Source organism: Leptopilina boulardi, unplaced genomic scaffold (genome assembly GCF_019393585.1).
Source record: "Leptopilina boulardi isolate dan_hultmark-lab unplaced genomic scaffold, ZJU_Lbou_2.1 LbouV2_38, whole genome shotgun sequence".
NCBI lineage: Eukaryota > Metazoa > Arthropoda > Insecta > Hymenoptera > Figitidae > Leptopilina > Leptopilina boulardi.
The window spans coordinates 4183112-4203313 of NW_026137951.1; the positions used below are offsets into that span (position 1 = coordinate 4183112).

General features: G+C 23.5%; 3 protein-coding genes, 1 long non-coding RNA gene and 1 other non-coding gene across 6 annotated transcripts; 2 read left to right on the plus strand and 3 right to left on the minus strand.

The window, feature by feature from the left end:
• Positions 1-13: 13 nt before the first annotated feature.
• On the minus strand, positions 14-86 carry Trnar-ucu (transfer RNA arginine (anticodon UCU)). Its single transcript has one exon. It is a non-coding gene; the product is annotated as a tRNA-Arg (tRNA).
• Positions 87-3042: 2956 nt separating this feature from the next.
• LOC127288069 (uncharacterized) lies at positions 3043-7039 on the minus strand. The gene is made up of 4 exons (XR_007843981.1): positions 6561-7039; positions 6151-6454; positions 5505-5780; positions 3043-3150 (listed from the first exon to the last, which is right to left on the minus strand). It is a non-coding gene; the product is annotated as an uncharacterized LOC127288069 (long non-coding RNA).
• LOC127288062 (homeobox protein rough-like) lies at positions 3727-9785 on the plus strand. Its single transcript, XM_051315288.1, has 3 exons — positions 3727-4367; positions 7039-7273; positions 9379-9785. The coding sequence occupies exons 1-3, from the start codon at positions 3920-3922 to the stop codon at positions 9578-9580; spliced, it is 885 nt and encodes a 294-aa protein (XP_051171245.1). The 5' UTR covers positions 3727-3919; the 3' UTR covers positions 9581-9785.
• Positions 9786-9945: 160 nt separating this feature from the next.
• Positions 9946-11617, minus strand: LOC127288067 (chromobox protein homolog 1-like). The gene is made up of 2 exons (XM_051315293.1): positions 11267-11617; positions 9946-11196 (listed from the first exon to the last, which is right to left on the minus strand). The coding sequence occupies exons 1-2, from the start codon at positions 11389-11391 to the stop codon at positions 11079-11081; spliced, it is 243 nt and encodes an 80-aa protein (XP_051171250.1). The 5' UTR covers positions 11392-11617; the 3' UTR covers positions 9946-11078.
• Positions 11618-12025: 408 nt separating this feature from the next.
• LOC127288059 (heterogeneous nuclear ribonucleoprotein A1, A2/B1 homolog) lies at positions 12026-17521 on the plus strand. Of its 2 annotated transcripts, none has more exons than XM_051315284.1 (6): positions 12026-12227; positions 13188-13715; positions 13839-14091; positions 15634-15786; positions 15947-16121; positions 16673-17521. In XM_051315284.1, exons 1-5 carry the CDS (start codon positions 12207-12209, stop codon positions 16096-16098), a joined length of 1107 nt encoding a protein of 368 aa, XP_051171241.1. In that variant the 5' UTR covers positions 12026-12206; the 3' UTR covers positions 16099-16121; positions 16673-17521. The 2 variants fall into 2 exon arrangements, with proteins under 2 accessions (XP_051171241.1, XP_051171242.1); XM_051315285.1 differs by having other exon boundaries at positions 16721-17521.
• Positions 17522-20202: the final 2681 nt, after the last annotated feature.

Below are 20202 nucleotides of genomic sequence, written 5' to 3' on the forward strand. Positions count from 1 at the left end.
AACAAAATAATATCATCCCTTGTGGGGATCGAACCCACGACCTTTGGATTAGAAGTCCAACGCGCTATCCTCTGCGCCAAAGGGACTTGAAGTTCATTCGTCTTATAGAGGAGTCTTTGGATTGAAGTTCAGGTACGTAATAAAAGTGTTCATACCCTGAATTGAAAATAATTTTAATTAGTGAAAAAAAACTACTAATTTCATAGTCTAAATTTATTTAGCAATTAATTTAAAAGCAGTAATTTTTTTCTAATAATAAATAAATGAGCTAAATTTTTTCGCTATTGATGTAATTTTTATTATAAATATAAAATAAATATAATAATTTACTAAAGTGAAAAACGCATTAAACTCACTGAAAATTCAAATATAACTACATTCAATTCGAAATTTTAATTTTGTAATGTAAAATTAGGTTCAATTTATTATTATTATTATTTTTGGGTAAAGTGTTGGTGTCTTATGTTCAAAAAATAAAAATAATTATGAATTACACCGACGACGAGACTAAAAATCCTTTTCTAAAAAAATTACTGTTAATTTTCTCGCGTATTTAGATGAGGTGTAAAAAATATTTTTTAGAAAAAAAAATTACATATATATATATTTTTTTTATACACTTCGAGAAATCAAATATAATAATTACAATGTGAAAAAGATTGTATATAATAGGTAGGAAGGACTTAGATGAGCCAATGGGAGTATATCAAGAAATCGATGTAATTAGTAAGAACCAATGGGAAACGACGTTGTTTGACATGCGCTTACCCTTCTTTTGAAGCACCCACCAATAGCTTAATTTGATTTACCCATTATTAAGGGGATTGTGATTATTCGACGTGAAAACGTAATGGCGTTTTCATATCATTGTTATTAAAACAATTCTATACACCTATTCTTCTCTTATTTCAAATGGGATAATAATCTACTTCAAATAACATAATGTAATGGGTTTATTGGACCAAAATTTAAATAATTTTAAAATTACAGTTAGTATTTTTTTTTTTTTAATAATATATATTTCTGTATAATTAATTATTAAAATCTTATGCGGTGCAATAACTTTTTTTTTTATAATCAGTATAGTGGGAACCGAGGGGCACTTGCCCCCCCCCTAATTTTTAATAAAATTAATACAAAATTTGCCCCCTAGAAAAAATCGATTCATACGCCCCTGATTATATTTATGTTTAGAATATTGGACATTTTTTATTGTACATATATATTGTAAAGAATTTAATTTATCGTATTTATTAATATTTATTAAAAGTTAAATTGCGTAATCAGTATATAATATATTGGTAAGAGGTTTTGCAAATGTATATATATCAATTCAGATCTCTGATAATAATCAAGAGATGAAGAAGTTCCCCGATTGCTTCTTGTGCAGATGACCATAAACAAGGCAATATTGCGAAGAGCTATATTTTTTCTGAAAAGATCCTTTTTTTAATTATGTGTATATCTATATGGATTTTAATATTTCTTTACGAAACACGTTTTAAGGATGTTGATCATCTTTAAAAAAAAAAACAAAACAAATGATAACTGAAACAACATTTTGACTCAATATCGAAAAATAATTTATATTCTGAAATCAAGAACATTTATTTAAGTGCAATTTATTCTTCAATTTATATACTCAATTGTAGTAAAATATTATAAATAGGTGTCAAGGAGTTATTTTTAATTTTAGAATAAATTATTCAGTGAAATATATGGTTATTATTAAATAATAATTTTCAAAAAATAAATATTGTCACTAAATTATTATTAATTTAATAATAACATTAAATAATTTTTAATTATTTAATAAAAATAATAATTTTCAGAAAATAAATATTGTAAATAAATTATAATGTTAAATTATTATTATATTATTATATGTTAAATAAATTTAATAAATAATAATTTTCGAAAAATAAATATAACAATATAACAATTTATTCAGCGTAAGAAAAAATCTTTTATTTATAATCAAATTTCCCCCTTAATAGTTTTCCATAATTTTTTTTTTTTATTACCGAAAAGAATATTTCCTGATGAAACAAATCCTCTGACTTTCATTAAATTATTTAATCTAAATTAATTAAAAATTTTCATTTTAGTATTTTTCCACAATTTTCTTTTATCACCGGAAAAAATATTTTTATATTTATTAATATTTACACTAAAAAAATTATTTGATTCAAATAAGCGGTTATCTATTATTATTATTATTATTATTATTATTATTATTATACTATTATCAAATATATAATTAATTGAACGAAATAATTTTTATTTGAATTAAATAAATAGTATTTGATACAAATGCCATTTCAAATAAAAATAATTTGATACAAAGAAATATTTGATAATAGTCAAGTAATCGATTATTTATTATTTATTATAAAAAGTATAATTAAAAACAAACAAAAATACAAAAAAAATTAATATGAGATGAAAATTACTAAAAACAAATAAATTAACAATGAAACAATATATAAATTAAAATAAAGAAAAATTTAAAGAATATAACAAAAATACAAAATAGAAGAAGAATAAAAACAAAAATTTATAAAATAAAGTAAGCAAAATAAATAAAATAAATTTAAAAATACAAAAATTTATATACAAAAAACACAATATACAAAAATAATAAATTAATGTACAATAACAATAAAATAATATACAATAATAAAAATAAATAAAAAAAAAATTATTAAATGATGCGAATGAAACAAAAATTAGCAATGAACACTTAAACATTGGAGAAATAGTATCTGCAGTCAGAATAATTGAAATTTTAATTAATAAATATAAAAATAAATAAAAGTAATTAATAAAATTAAAAATTAATAATAATAAAAACAGAGGGTGGCCGCAAAATCTCATTTTTAAAATTCACTTACTTTTCCCCTAATTTTGCTTGCTTGATTAAAATTTTTTTGAATAATTTAAAACCGCGCATTCTTTAAATTTTTTTATTGTTTTTAAATTAACAATTTTATTAATAAAAGAAAAATAGATCAAATTAAAATTTTTATTAAAAAACACAAAAATTTGGAATACTTTCCGTTGGATCAAAATTCCTGGACTTTCGAAGATTTTTAACAAAATTCCCTAACTTTTCCCGGATTTCCTAATTTTTTCTGACTTGCGGCCACCCTGTAAAAAATATAAAAAATTAAAAATAACAATATAATTAAAAATATTTAAAAATAAAATAAAAAATTAATATTAGCAATATTATAAATATTGTAAATAAATTGTAATAATACATGTATTAAATTTAATAAATATAAAATTATTAAATAATAATAAATATAATTAAATAATCAAGTGTTTGATTACGTAAATCGAATATAAATTTCTTTTTTTTATATGTTCATAATTATTTAAATTTGAAGATATCTTTTTATTTGGAGTATGATATTTTTTCATATGCTCGAATCTGACTTTTTTTTAAAAAACCTAAATTTTTATTGAGAGATTCAGGATGGATAATAATATATATATATATATATCAAAAGAATGAAGAAGGGGTAGAGATCCAACTAAAATCCCCCACCCCCATTCTCTTCTTACTGTAACCATCGTTGAGGGAATGGACAGTTTTCAGGGTGATACAGACGCGTGGCACCTCTCAATCAAATATCTATTGAGATCGGAAATTATCAAATTATTAAAAATAATTCAATTACAAAATTTTTTTTATTTTATTACAAATATAATTTTACAAGAAAACATTTTTTTTTCTAAATTTCTGATAAAAACAGTGGAAAATATTTTACTGTGTAATAAAATAAAAACCAAACCATTTTTTTTCTTGATGACCATAAGAAAACAATGACGAAAAAATTGTAATAGAAATAAAAAAAATATCTTAAATTTTTTCTGTTTATTTAAAATAAATGAAAAATTTTTGAAATTCTAAATGTCATCGAAGACAAAACCTCTGCAACCATTGCAGGCAAGACCTTCGTCGCCTAGAAAATTTTTTGCAAGACTCTATGGACATTTAGAAACAAATAATGAAAAGGAAAAAAAAGATGTGATAAAATCACCATCGTCAGGTGAAAAATCATCAAATGAAGAATCACACGATGAAATTGATCATCATTGTCATGAGGAAGTGAGAGATATTCATTCAAATAATACATTAATATGTAAACCAAAAGTCACTTGGTCAAAGTTAACATCACATGAAGATGAACGAAGAAATGAGAGAGATTTAAATTTACCACCATTACTGGGTTTACCATTTTTTTCACAAGAATATCTTCCTGGTAGTAGTTCAACAAATTCTTTGAGTTTAGCGCAACAAAATTTTCATAGTTTACCAGTTCATGGACAACATCAATTACATGGATTTTCTGCCTTTCGTAAGTTTAAAATAATTTAATCTTGATTTTTTTTCTAGAAATTTCTCTTTAAAAAAAAGATTTAATCAATTAAAACTGAAATTGAAAATTACAAATTTATTTGACATTTTTTAAAGATTTAATTTATGGAATTTTTAATTTAATTAAATTATTTTTTTTTTAATATTTATTATAATAATAAAATACTAGTTATAATAATAAAATATATTATTAGTATGTTGTATTATATTAAATTATATTATTATTTATTATAATAGTTAATTAATTTAAATTAAAATTAAATTTTGATTGTAATTTTCAAGAAACACTCTTGAAAAATCTTTCAATAACAAAAAGCTGTATTATAAACTGTATTGTTTTTTTTATCAACTTGCTGATTAGTTGTTTCAATCAAAATTCATTTAAATAAATAATTACACTGAAAAAAAATTTATTTGATTCAAATACTTGATTACTTGACTATTATGAAATAATTTTTATTTCAATTAAATAAATTGTATTTGAACCAATATAATTTTTCTATTTGAAACAAATATCATCTCAAATAATAATTATTTGATACAAATAAATATTTATTTGATAAATGTAATTATATTTTGTTAATAAAAAAATGCGATTAATCGAACAAAATTTTTCCTAAACATTTTAAATCGAATTATTGCAAAATTTACTCTTATAATTAATAATTAAATACACTGAAAAAAATGTATTTGATTCAAATAATCGGTTACTTGACTATTATCAAATAAATATTTATATAATTATTATTTGAGATAGCATTTGTTTAAAATACAGAAATTATTGGTTCAAATACAATTTTTTTTAGTGTAAATATTAATAAATATAAAAATATTTGTTCCGGTGATAAAAAAAAATTGTGGAGAAATACTAAAGTGGAAATTTTTAATTAATTTAAATTAAATAATTTAATGAAAGTCAGAGGATTTGTTTCATCAGAAAATATTCTTTTCGGTAATAAAAAAAAAAAAAAAATTATTGAAAACTATTAAGGGGGAAATTTGATTATAAATAAAAGATTTTTCCTTATGCTGAATAAATTGTTAGTGGAAATTCTAAATAATATTATAATGATAATTAAAAAATTAAGATTATAATTTACATTGTAAATAATCTTACCTTATCTACCAAACTTGATCTTCTTATCTAATCGACGTATATATAATATATTCCTATATATATATAATAAATAATCCAATAATCTGTATATACTTACAGATACACATTGAATATAGTTCTATAAGGAAAATATGAAAGATGGACCCTGTAAAGCACAAGTCCGCTTTCAAATTTCACATGCAACCACAATTCCTTTAAACTTCTTTGGGTGTTTTTTTTTCTTTTTAAATATATTATATACTTCAAGTTTATCTTATTTTTCATTTTATTCCACATCTGTAAAAAAATAAATATAGATTTTACATACAAATAATTTAAAATTTTCCAAAAATGTAAACGGTAAAAAATGAATAGATTTTACATTTTGAGAAAATTTCGAAATTTTTTTATAATAAATATTAATTTCCAGTATAGGGCTTTGTAGAACCTTCAATTATCAAAAAATACCCCAAAACAAATTTTAAATCAAAAATAAAATCAAAATTTTTTTAAACTAAAAATAAAAAAAAATTAAAAGAATATTGAAAACAAGAAAACAATAATGTGAGCATTTCTCCGTCATATTTTTCATCGTTTAGCATTGCGTGAGAATCGTATAATATTATTGTTCACCAAAAGCTCTCTGCTTTTCGTGTTTTATGTATACCTATATATATTAATTCTGATAACCTGGCTGGATGCAACACTGAGAATCCTGTCATAACTATATATATATATATATTTGTTATTACAACAAACGATACAGTTGTCCATGGATGGTGTATATACACTTGCAAGGATTTATCCTCGCCTCGCCACCTCACAGCGATATTGTGATGAGATTACGGGGCGCAGTTGGCCGCGTTTCAATGTGAAATACACACCCCCCAGTTCTATATTTCCACTTTCCAACAACCCCACATTTCTCTTTCTACATCAACAGTCGTCGTTGCTGATCTTAAGCGGCTGTCCTGGCAACGAACAGCATTATTATAGCCGAGACACAGAATGATTATGTCCATTTAACAAAAAAAATTTTTTTTTATTACAAAAATAGCAGTGAAAAAAAATATTTACCTTGACAGAATATAGTTTTCTAATTACCTACTGCAAATAAACAGTGGCGTAGACCCCAATTTTTAAGAAAATACTATATGATTTTGCCCCCTAAAAAATATATTCCTACGCCACTGTAAATAAACAAACTAGCAAATTATAACCTCTAAAATGTATCACTTTTCTTTAAAATTCAATTTAGTTTTTTTAGCGTTAATTAAAATGTCATAAATCTGAATGTTACCTTTTAGTCACTTTATAATGGGCCCAGGTAAACGCTTGCAATATGATAATTGAAAGGGGGTACCGGATAAACGATATGCCGGAAACAGGATGCTTGAGGCTTCACGCAATCTGTTCTGATGAAACAAGACACTCATTTTCAAAACTTTGATTACACATCATCAATTTCCCTTTTTTTTGCACATTTTTTTTTATTGCTAATATTAAATCTGAATTTCACCGGGACCAATTAATCTTTGGAATATTATTTATAAAGTTGCAAGGAGAAGAAGAAAAGAAGGAAGACCCAGACGACAGAGGACAACATTTAGTGGTGAACAAACATTACATCTTGAAGTTGAATATCGTCGATCGGAATATATTTCTCGTGGTCGACGTTTTGAACTTGCTGAAAATTTAAGACTTACCGAAACACAAATAAAAATCTGGTTTCAAAATCGACGAGCCAAAGATAAGAGGATAGAGAAAGCACACATTGATCAACAGTATCGGTAAAAAAAATGTTTTTTTTTTTTAATTATATACAATGTTACAGTTATATTTATTTTTTGTTTTAATGTTTGAAATTCAAATTATGAAAAATGTAATCAAGGAAGAGGTAAAATTAGAAAAAGAAAATTACATTTTATTATAATTTTTAAGAGGCGCGATAATAAATCTAAACACTCGTGGGACTGTTTCGATGTGAATACAATTCAGTTGCACCTGTTTTGGATGAGACGCGAATAAATACAAATTTGTCAGTATATATACAAGTGGAATGCATTTATCTATGGTTTATTGAGCAATGAGTTGAAGCACTCGAGTGATTACTCTATAGGCCGAATAATACCCAATAATAATACTATAGAGGGGTTGACTATACAATTGAATGAAATTTGACAAGTGGAGTACGATACATTTATAAATAGACTTAAAGTGGATTACAGCCTTTTATCTATTGTTCTTTTTCCCCCCTCACCACAAAAAAAAACCTAATAGTATATATTGTCAATTTTTTTTTGTAGCCAATTAAATCTATCATAAAATAATATCAAAATACAAACTGAAAAAAATTAATTTACTTTTCTACATATCAGGGTTGCCACAAAAATTTCATTATAATTTTCCCTGACGTTTCCTTGACTTTCTGACAATATTTTGTGTTTTTTCCAGACATTTTCGAATTTTATTTTTTCTATATAAAATGTGAATTCTATTTTAAAAAATTTTTATAAATGAAAGTTCGATCAGATGAAAATTATGTTAAACAAAAATTCACATACACATTTACAAAAGTTTTAGAGAAATTCTTTTTAAATATTTAAATATTTTCAAAAATATAATTTAAATTATTATTATTTAATTATATTACATAATTTTTGAATAAAATCTTCGATAATTGAATTATTTTTGAAATTTTTAGTTTAAAATATTTTAAAACCAAATTACCAAATTAAAATTATTGCTTTTAAGCCATTAATTTAAATTTTCACAAAATATTTGAAAAAAAATATAAATTATTATTATTATAAATTTTTTAAAAATTTCATTATAATTTTATTAAATATTTTAATTTCAGCTATTTGAGTTATCAATTATTTCCAAATATCGAAATTATTTCACAAAAAAATTGTACGAATAAAATTTTTCATTCTTTTAAATATTTTCTAAATTTTCAAAAAAAAAATTTCAAAAAAAATTATTCGAAATTTCAATTATTTGCAGAAAATTTTAATTAAAAATTTACTAAAACTTAATTATTTTTGAAATTTTTAGTTTAAGATCTTTTCAAAATAAAAAAAAATTCAAAACTTTTAATTACAACTCTTTCAATATTTATTTATTTATTGAAAGTATACGGGTAGAACCCATTCGTACAAGTACTATAAATAAGAAATTATATGAATCAAAAACAAAGAAAATTATTATTATTATTGTCATATAAAAACTATTGAACTGATTTAATATTAATTTATTTTTATTAAATCAATATAAATATATTTTCTTTATAAAAGAAAGTTAATTAAAACTTTTTTCAAATTCTATCGTTTGTAAAAAATTCAATAAACTGTTAATTAATTAATTTAATTATTCCAGCAAACACCAAATTAAAATTATTACTTTCAATAAATTAATTTTAATTTCCACAAAATTTATTATTTGTAAAAAAATTATGTTATAACTATTTTAAAAATTGCATTAAAATTAAAACTTTGATTGCTGCTTTTTAAAATATCAATTATTTCCAAATATCGAATTACCAAAAATTTGTATGTATTGAGTTTTTCATACTTTTAAATATTTTCCCAATTTTTAATTGAAAATCTTTTAAAATATAATCATTTATAAAAAATTCAATTTTCAAATTCTCTGAAATTCAATTAATTCTAAAAATCTATGTAGGAACTATTAAAATCAATAATTTTTAATAATTTTAATAGTTTTACAAAAATTTAATTATTTCAAAAAATTATTAAAAATTATTATTATTATATTAAAAAATTATTTCTTTGACAAAAAAAAATTTTCCCTGAACTGTGGCAACTCTGTATATAGTTCTGTAAATCTTATTGTTTTATAATTAATTGAAAAGTTACATGTTTTTTGATTTCAGAAATTTTGCATTAACCACTGGTTTGATAAATTTTCCAATCTGTGGAAATGGCAATCTTTGTTTATTTAAGGATAATTCTAGAAATATTACAACTCATACATGCAATCCTGTAAATTATGGAAATAATTTAACGTCTGTCAAATATTCTCATCACAGTAGTAGTGGAAGTGAAACTTCAGAAAATCCATCAAACGTCGTGTAAGAAATGAAAATTTTTTTTTAAACCCATTATTTTAAATTTAATTTCATCAAACGTTAAATCATTTTAAAAATTGAAATTCATATTTTCATATAGTAAAAATAGTTTCGATATTTATGTATAACTTTGTATAGAAAATGTAAACTAAAATCTTTAATGTTATTTAATATTTTTTATGAATTGATTCTAGTCTTATTTTTTATAACAAAAAAAAGTACCAAGAATTAAATATTATTTTATAGATTAATTAAATAATTTATTTGAAATAAAAAAAAAATTCTTTTTTGAATTATTAAAAAATTAAAATATGAAAATTATTTTAAATGTATTTTGTGTCAAACTATAAGCAATAAATAAAGACAATAAAATAAAAGTTTACAAGTTTAATTTTAATTTCCATACATATCTTTGTACATACATATTCAATCCATAATCTACATATTTCTTTTAAAGTATCTTTGCACTCATGTTTTGATTGTAGTACATCCAGATCTATTTCACAAAAATTTATTCACACCTTTTTTTCAATAATAATCATGACTTTCATGAAAAATAATTATTTTAAAACTTGTTGTCAAAATTGTATTTTTAAAGTAAACAAAATTGTATAAACACTTATAAAAAAAAGAAATTACAATATACATACATTTAACTTTAAACGTGTCTAGTCAGTTATATGATTTTTCAAAATAAATATTAATTCTATAATCATTTCGTCGAAAAAAAAAGAATGTGAGGAAGCAGCAGATAGGACAAATTTTAATTATATAGCAATTTATATATGCTACTTATATATTAGTAAATATTTTAAGAAAATAAAACTTATTGTTTACGGACATTTTACATTATATTGTAAAATATTATTATGTTCTTCAGAAAATATAAATTGTGGAAAAAAGTAGTTATTTGGAATTTTTAAACACACTTCTTAATATAAATTTAAATAAATTCTATAATGAGAAGACTAGAATTTACTGAGAAAGATAACTAAATGAAATTACTATAGTAAATTGGATCAAATTTTTTTTTTTTTGACAAAAAGCAGTAATAATAAACTATTTTTAACAAATACAATGTCAGTAATTGCATTTTTAACGTATTTTGTGCAATTATAAAAAAAATAGTTGACTGAAAAATTGCTTATTTCACTGCTTAAACTCACATTTTTATCTGCTACTACATTTGTTGTACTTATAATCAATGCTCAATTGTTATATATACAATATGTCGTTATCAAAAATATAGAAAGCGCAGAAAAAGAGGATTTAAAAATAAACATACTAACATCGTCATACATAATATTCAATATAAAAGAGGAAGTCGAAAATACAAATATATAAATAATATTCCTTGTTGAAAGATAATTATTAGAAAATTTGAATAATTATATTATCAAAAATGACTTAAATTTTAAATTATCAACTATCACACAATCGTTCATACATATGATTATTTTCTAGACGCCTATGAATCCATTTTTCCTATAGTCACAAAAACTTTCTTACTTGGGTTTCGTAGTATTCCATGTTAATCTATCCTCATAGAATTGAATAACAGTTTGTGGACACAAAAGATTTGCTTCCTTTGCAGTTACTAAATCTGTTTCTTCTGTTCCCTTCCTAAAAAAAAGTAATTGTAAAATAATTTCTTCAAAAATATATTATATTCTGATGCAATTATTCTACTCGCCATTTCATTAAAAACATCAATTCTCCACTTGAATCAGTTGCGCCAATAATTTTTTCCGGTTGTAATTTTCTTTTAAAACCATGAGGTTTTCCTTTATCATCACTGACTTTACTTTTTTTATTCATATTGCTTTGTGGAAAATTTTCAACTAATTTCAGATAACAATCATATAATTTCTCATTAGTTTTAATAATAGAATTCACCACAATTTATAAATTCTTTGTTTATTTATAATATTTATACACTTAACACAAGGAAGTCAATTTGTGCATATTTATACAAGTAGCTAACAATCAATCAAACAATTGTTTATAAACTAATTCTTTATATCTGTCGTCTGCTACCAATGATTATCAAACTTTACACCAGATGTCATACTTCTAAAAGTTTGTTTATTTCCGGAAATGACAAAGTCAAAATTCTTTTATTTATAAATAAAAAAATTAATTCTTATTTTGTTTAAATAAAATAAAAATAATTATTTTAATCTACTTAATATATAATTTTAATATTTGTAATTTAAAAATAAATTATTTTTCTTTCTATAAGGGTGGTTTTTTCAATTTAGTTTATTTAATTATAAAACTATTGAATTCAATTAATTAAAATTTGTTACAATTTTTAAATGTTAAAAATTAATAGATTTTGTGTGAAAAATATAAGGAAAATATGAAAATTTGTAATTTTTTAACATTTATATTTAAAACGGCGCATGCGTGAAAATTTTCTCCATTTCCGGAAGAAGGGTTCACGCGAGTGACTCAAGGGAGTTGATCGATTTGTGAAGTTGACGTGTACAACTAGTGTACAACGGCAGTTCAAACATTTCGTGTTATCCCAAAGTTATTTTAAAATAAATAAGCGAAGGTGAAGGTGTTTTTTTTGTGAATAATTGTCTTGAAATTTAGACAAGACGCCAAATTCCAGAAAATCGGACAAAATGGTGAAGATGGATCATGATGTAAGTAGAAATTTTCCTTTTTTCTTTTATAAAAAAGCGGTATTAAAGAGCTTGAAAAGAAATGCCTGTATTTTTTTAATAAATTTTTTCAAATTTTTTAAACAATTTTTAAAATAGTTTTTAAAATAATTTTTTAATTATCCATTTTACTTTTATAATGCTTGAAAAATTGTTTGTTCTATTCGCGTCTTATCAGTTATACGTTTGCTAACAACGCAAATTGCAATTTATTACTTATGTAATCTTTTTTTTTTATTTTTTTTTGTTATGATAACAGTGTTTAGTTTTATTTTACGTTTTTAGTTTTATTTTTCGAAAAATGGATATTTTGTATCAATTTATAATTCGCTTCCCTTAATATTGACAGTTTTTTTTTTATTTTTTTATAATGGCGGCGTACCCACGCTGCGCCATATTCATTCTGCCGGTGTATAAAATTTGTTTTTTTTTAGTTTTTCATTTATTTCGTAGTTTCTGAAAAAAAAGAATGTAATTATTTTTGGCTAGAACGCGTCTGTTGAAATTTAAGAATATTGGAAATAAAAGTTTTGTACAATTTATTTTTATTGAATTCAAAAAGCAAGCGTAGGCAATTTTTTTTCGTTTTAAAATTCTGATGAATTATTTTTAAATAGGATGGAAATAAAAATATACTCATAGAAAAAGTTTGCTGTGACAGTAAATTTTTAAAAATTAAGATTGTTTATCGTAGTAAACTTTTTCGTAGTTATAGGAAAAAATTTAGCTGTGATTACTAATTTTGATAGATCCGATAGGAAACATCAGTTAGCATCTGTAGGCAATTTCTTTTTTTTTCCGTGTAAATTTTTTTTGTATTATTCTTGAATGTGTCATTTGAGACATTTTGGAAAATTTGTAACATTGAATTCAAATGTAAAGTGTAGGAAGCATTTTTTTTTTATGGTTTTAAAAATCATTGAAAATATATTTTCAAAATAGGATGGAAATAAAAATGAACCAGAGCATGTGAGAAAATTATTCATCGGTGGACTTGACTATAGAACAACTGACGATTCTCTAAAGAAGCATTTTGAACAATGGGGCGATATTGTGGATGTTGTTGTAATGAAGGATCCAAAAACAAAACGATCAAGGGGATTTGGATTTATTACATATTCAAGAGCTCATATGGTTGATGATGCGCAAAATGCAAGGCCACATCGTGTCGATGGACGTGTTGTTGAGCCAAAAAGAGCTGTACCACGACAAGAAATTGGAAGACCCGAAGCTGGTGCAACAGTGAAAAAATTATTTGTCGGTGGATTGAAAGACGATCATGAGGAAGATGATCTTCGAGCTTATTTCCAAACTTATGGTCAAATTAATTCTGTCAGTATTGTAACGGACAAAGAATCAGGAAAGAAACGAGGATTTGGATTTGTTGAATTTGATGATTATGATCCAGTTGATAAAATTTGCCTCCAACGGAGTCATCAAATCCGCGGAAAACATGTGGATGTTAAGAAGGTATAACTTTTAAATATTAAAAAAGAAAATTTTTTGTTTTTTTAATTTGATAATTATTATCAAAATTTTTGCTATTTTTGTTGCTATTGAAATAATTATAATTTTGGAAAATTTTTGACTTAGGCTTTAAGTAAAGCGGAAATGGCCTCAGCAACTAGTGGAGGTGGTGGTGGACGTGGTGGTCAAGGTGGAAGAGGAGGACCACGAGGAGGAAATCAAAGTGGAGGAAGCTGGGGTGGACGTGGAGGTGGTGGCGGCGGCGGTGGCGGAGGTGGAAATGACTGGAATAATGGTGGAAATCAAGGAGGATACGGCGGTGGCGGAAATCAAGGAGGCTGGGGAGGTGGTAATGGACCCTGGGAAAATCAAAATCAAGGTAAGGAGGCTTTAAATAAATTTTATTTTTTTTAACAATTTATTTAAGAAATTAATAATTAATAAAGCAACACCTCATTATTCGACAAAAAAAAAATCATTAGTTACAATTTTCATTTTTCAAATTAGCATTTGACAAAATTAATTTTAAAACAAATTTTCAGGTAGATAGATTTATTTTTTTCCTTTTACAAAGTTTTACAATTTTTCTTTCCCGCAAGCTTAAAAAATAAAATTATTAATTAATTATTATTGTCTAAATTTGTTTTATAATTAAAAAACTTCTTGAAATAGTTTCATTAGGGTAAGGAAACAAATAATTTAATTCTGATTGAAAATCAAGGAAAAATAAAATTTTTTGTGGCAAGCTGGATGTTAGAATTTTCAATTCACCGTATCTTAATTTGTTGAAATTTTTATTTTTATAAATTGTTTATTTAAATTTACAGGGTGTCTAACGGTCAGGGAAAAGTCAGGGAATTTCAGAAAATTACATTCAAAGTCAGGGAAATTTCTGTAAATTTCTACAAAAATTAAAATTTTTTAATCTAAAAAAACTACTATCATTGGAAATTATTTTATTGTTAAATATGTCAGTAACCATATTTTTATCCAAAGAAAGCAGAAATAAGGTTATTAAAAAGTCAGAGAAAAATCAAAAAATGTCAGGGAAAAGTCAGGGAATTTTTTTCTCAATCCTTGTTAGACACTCTGATTTAAATTTATTCATTTATCCAAAATTGCAAATGTCCGAATAAATAATCGACAGAAAGATTTCGGAGCTGTTTTTAAAATTTACCAATCACAATTTTCTTTATATAGTTTCTGATTGGTCAATTTTAAAAATTGCACCGAAATCTTTGGTCATTTGCAATTTCGGACAAATGAAGATTCAAGAATTATTTTAAATAAAAATTAGTGTAAATAAAAAATGCGGTGAATTAGATGTGTTTGCATTTAAAAATTAGTATCACTTAAAATTTTGTTGAATGAAAATTATAATAAATTAAAATTCTTTTAAAGGATACTTAGCCCATTAACATAACCTCAAACTAAAAAGTTGTTTTTAACAACAAATAAAACTATAAATGAAATTAATTTTATCAAATTTTGAAAGATTCAGTTGTACGATTTTCAAAAGAAATTATTTTGCACAAAAATTTGTTAAATAATAATTTTACTTTCTATATTTTTTGTTTAAAGTTGATGAAGTATGTAATTTTTATTCAATTCTTACAAACCAAAGATAATTTCGTTCTTTGAAAGATTTTCTATAATTCTGTTTGTTGAATATTTTATTAACAATATTTTGTTGAAAAATTTAATAAACAAATAAAATTTTTAATTTTTATATTTTTTAAACAAACCATTATGTAACAAAAACACAAAATTAGAATTATTCACTAATTTAAAAAAAAAATACAAAATGTTTATTAATTATTATTTTTTTTATATTATATTATATTTATATTATTATTTTAAAGTAGTAAAAGTTACTTTATTCGTTTTTCCATTTTTAATAAAAAATTTTAAATTTGCATAGGTGGTGGTAATTGGGGAGGACAAGGAGGTCAAGGAGGCTATAACAGTGGTGGAAACTGGAGCAATGACAACTTTGGAGGTGGCTATCAACAAGGCTACGGCGGTGGACCTTTGAGAAACAATTACAATAGTGGCGGTCGATCAGCACCATACGGTAATTTTATAACTCGAATATTTTTAAATTATCTTAAATAAAAAAAAATATTTTAATTAATTGTACTTCAAAATAATTTTATATTATTATTATATTAAACAATTTTAAATTGTTTTTATTTTTATCTCTTATTTTCAAATTTTGCTTTTAATTTTCACAGGTCAAATGGGAGGAAACAGCGGCGGTGGCGGAGGTGGTGGTGGCGGTGGTGGAGGCGGTGGTTATGGAGGAGGTAATCAAGGCGGATATGGAAATAACGTTGGAGGAGGAAATATGGGAGGAGGCGGCGGTGGTGGTGGAAGAAGATACTAAATAATCCTGGATTTCTTCAATTGGTGAGAATATTTTTATCAATTTTTTTTTTTTAGGAATTCAATTTCAAATCAAAAAAAATTGATGAAATTTAAAAAGAAAAAACACACTAAAAATCACATGTAGATCGCGATCTAGATTTGAAGAAATCTACAACATTTACTTTAAAAAAAAAAAAAATTGAATTATTTAGAATAAGGAGAAATTTTAACTTATATTTTTGCGTTGAAATGAAATGTAGAAAGCAATCAGGGTTGACATGATTTAAATCATGGTACGTAATTGAATTTAAATTAGGTTTTTAATTGTTAGTTTTGAAAAACCAGCTTAGTTCCAAATTATATAAAAATTAATTAAAATTAGTTTGAGATTCAGGGTTTTCGGGACAAGTTTATATGAAATAAAAAAAAAAAAAAAAAAAAAAAAGATATTTAAATGGAATGAGTCATGATTTATGTCCAACCCTGGACGTTGTAGGATATTAGGTAGTTTTTGAAAGGAGATGGACCTTTTTTTTTTTGCTGGGCATCGTTAAGTAACTTCACTAACTTATTTTGTGACTTTTAAACCTCAGGTGACCCCTACTTGTCTTCTAGTCATCAGTACTTTCTGTACTGTTTAGTTTGGAGCAGGCAGGTCTAAAAGGCTAGAGACAAGACCAGGCAGGACAATCAGGATTCAGGACAGAGAAGCGTCATCTGTTAGATTGCTGTGAGGGAGGCTTATTTCTGTATTACATTTGGTACCTAGCACCTACTGCATCAGTTACACTTTCGTCCCAAAATATTGTGAAAAAAATGAAAGAAAGAAAGAAAGAGTTGTACCACAGTTTTATAGACAATGCTCGCACCCTCTTGTGTCACGTGTATTTATATTATTTAATAGGCATGAAAGGCAGTAATCGATATAGGATTCTAAAATAATAGAAAAAATCTATATTCTTATCGAATATAAAAACTATTTGGCATTTTTTTTTTCATCTTCATTCAATTGACTCTTAAGCCGATGATCCGCTTGTTTTATTTTTCTTAAATATTTATTTAAAAAAAAGAAAAAAAAAGTTTTACTGTCGCGCGTTTCAATCCTAATTTACCAAAAAAAAAAATTAGTTTTCAAATTCATGCCATTTCAAAATTCAGAAATCTGAATTAAGTTTTAGTGTTAGGAGTGAAAAAGAAGTAATTTTTTGACGACCCGGTCCATATAAGAATCTAGCTTTCAATATACAAAAAAAGTCGATTCTTATGTAGACTAAAGAATAATAAAAAAAAAAAAAAATAAATAAGATATGTCAGGAAAAGTAAAACTTGATATCAAATGTATAGGCAGACTATTTTGTAGTTCGTCTAGGTTAATCAATTTATTTTTAAGTTGTAATACTACAGTTAGATAATAAAAACAGACCATAACCTTCTCAACGATACTTTTCAATTCAAAGATTTATTTATGTAGATAAAAATACAGGAGCCAATTTTAGGTTGGTAGAAGTCAACATTTTCTTAGAATTGGAAAATAATTATTGTATGACTAAAAAAAAGTAGATTTTTTTTTTAAAATAAGGGTAAAGTTTGTAATTTTCAGTTTGTAAGTTATTAAAAAAAAAAAAAAGAAATTAAATAATGGAATACATTTATTTTTATGTAGTGTAGGTATTGTATTTTTCATTTTTATTTGAAATCAATATTTAAAATAATGGCCACTTTTACACTAAGGTGCACGAATTTTTTTTCAAATTAAATAAACACGTGTCGAAGGCATTATTTGGAAAATGACCCTTCCACACTTGTTAAATTTTTTTTTAAATTAAAAAAAATATTAAATTTATAGCTGCAATTCAAACAAAATTTTTAGTTAGTTTTTTTTAAAAAATTAGTTGATATTATTTAGCGATATTGAATCGAAACAATATTAGCCGTATTTTGCCAGAAGAAACTATTAACAGGCAGGTAGCAGAACGGAGGGACTATATCCTCATCATCAAACTAGACCTTGCTATAGGATTCTAGTTAGACCAGTCAAAGGTAGGATTCTTAGATTCTGTTTTTCGACGTACGAGATTAATATAAATATCGTTGATAGTTATATATTTACACTATTTATATGCATGAAGTTTAGTATTCTTTTAATTTAGGGTCAATTTTTTCTTTTTACTAAAATTACTATTGAGAAAGAATTTTAATTTTTTAATTTTTTTTTTTTTTTTTACTAGTCATTTATAAAGTGAGGGACATTATTAAATACGTGTACTTGAAAAATTACTAGGATATTTAAAGAATTTCCGACAATGAAAAACCCCTTTTATAACGATAAAACAAATTTATTTTGAATTTTATTTGTTTAGAATTTAAAAAAAAAAGGAATAATTTTTATTAGGTCATTTATGCGTATAGGATATTTCCCTCTTCAAAGTATGAGCTATGAAAAAAATTGATAAAAGGGAAAATATACACTGGAATTAAAAAAATGTTAAAAGAGATTTATCTTTGCACAGTATTTTTAAAATATGAAAATTTTCATTACTTTTCGGTAATAAAATTTTCATTATTTGCATTATTCTAATTTTTTTTTCTATTTTTTACTATAAATTTATTTTTTATTTATAAAAAAAAGAAGATGAATATTGCATATAAAATCACAAAATAAATGTAACATTTGATTTATTTTTTTCTTGTATTAATTGTTGTCTTTCGTTTTCATTAATTTCTGGTATTCCGTTTGGGTGGAAAACTTTGGAGAGCAAAATCATTCAAATCGTCTATCATCAGTCAACTAGCCTGCTGGAGGTAAGTTTATGTAAGTTGGATTTTTTTTTAATTTCTGAATTTAAAATTTTTTAATAATTATTAAAATATTTATTATTTTAATTTAAATTACACTTAATTAGTATTAATTTCTTAGAATAAGTACTAATGTTAATTTATAAAAAAAATAAAAGAATTAATAAATTTATTACAGAAATATTTTTGTAAATTTCTTTCCCTCTCTTAAAAAAATACAAAAGGAGCAATTTTTCAAAAGCTGATAAATCCATATTTTGTCATTTCGAGAAATTTAAACAAATGACATTTCTCACATAACCATTAAAGTTAATTTGATTGTAAAAAATTTTAATAAATTATTTCAATTTGAATGTTTTTTTTGGATTTAAGACGTTTTGTTTGTGATTAAAGTCCATTATAATTAGGTAATTTAGAGGTTTTGATTATTTTCTCCAATAAAAACATAAAAATTACAAATCATCCAGGTTAGGCCCAAATGTTATAAAAAAATTGAAAATTCTTTGATAATAAATTTTTTTTTCTTAAATTCAGGCCTAGAATTATACGACTTTTTCGCCTTTTTTTCTAAAATACGACTTCTTTTGATAAGATGCGACTTTTTTCGACTTTTTTTTAAAAAAAACTTTACAATATTTTTAAACAAAGTACTTTTTCTAGTATACAATACAGATCTTCAGATATTTTTTATTTTAATTATTTAACAAATTTTTAACTAAAATTCTTCTCTAAATTAATTATTTTCAATAATTTTAATGAAATTTTTCACAAATTCAATTATCTTAAACTATTTTTCAATATAAAAATTTTATGAAAATTCAATAATTGTTTAAAATTTAAAAAAAAATCATTTAAAATTATCAAAAATTTAATTTCAAAATCACTTGAAATTGAATTATTTTCAAAAATTTCAATTTAAAACCTTTTAAAATTTAATTATTTCTACAAAATTTCCATCTAATTTATTGAAAAATATTTTTAAAGTATTTTACAGAAGTTTTAATTCTGTAAAATTTAATTATTGTCTGAAATTTAACAAAATATTTTGAAATTCAATTATTTAAAAAAGTTTCAAATAAAAAGTCTAAAATTAGAAAAAAACTACAACAATTTAAATTCGCAGGAAATTTATTTCAAATTTAAAATATTTTGCAATTTAATTATTTGAAAATTTGCAAAACTTAATTATTGTCCGAAATTTGTTTGATCATTAAAACTAAAAACTGTGCCAAAACTTTTAATGCGAATAAATTGCTTAAATACAGCTTCAAAAAATTTTAAAAAAATTAAACTTTAAGAATATTTTTTAGAAATTTAATCTATTTAA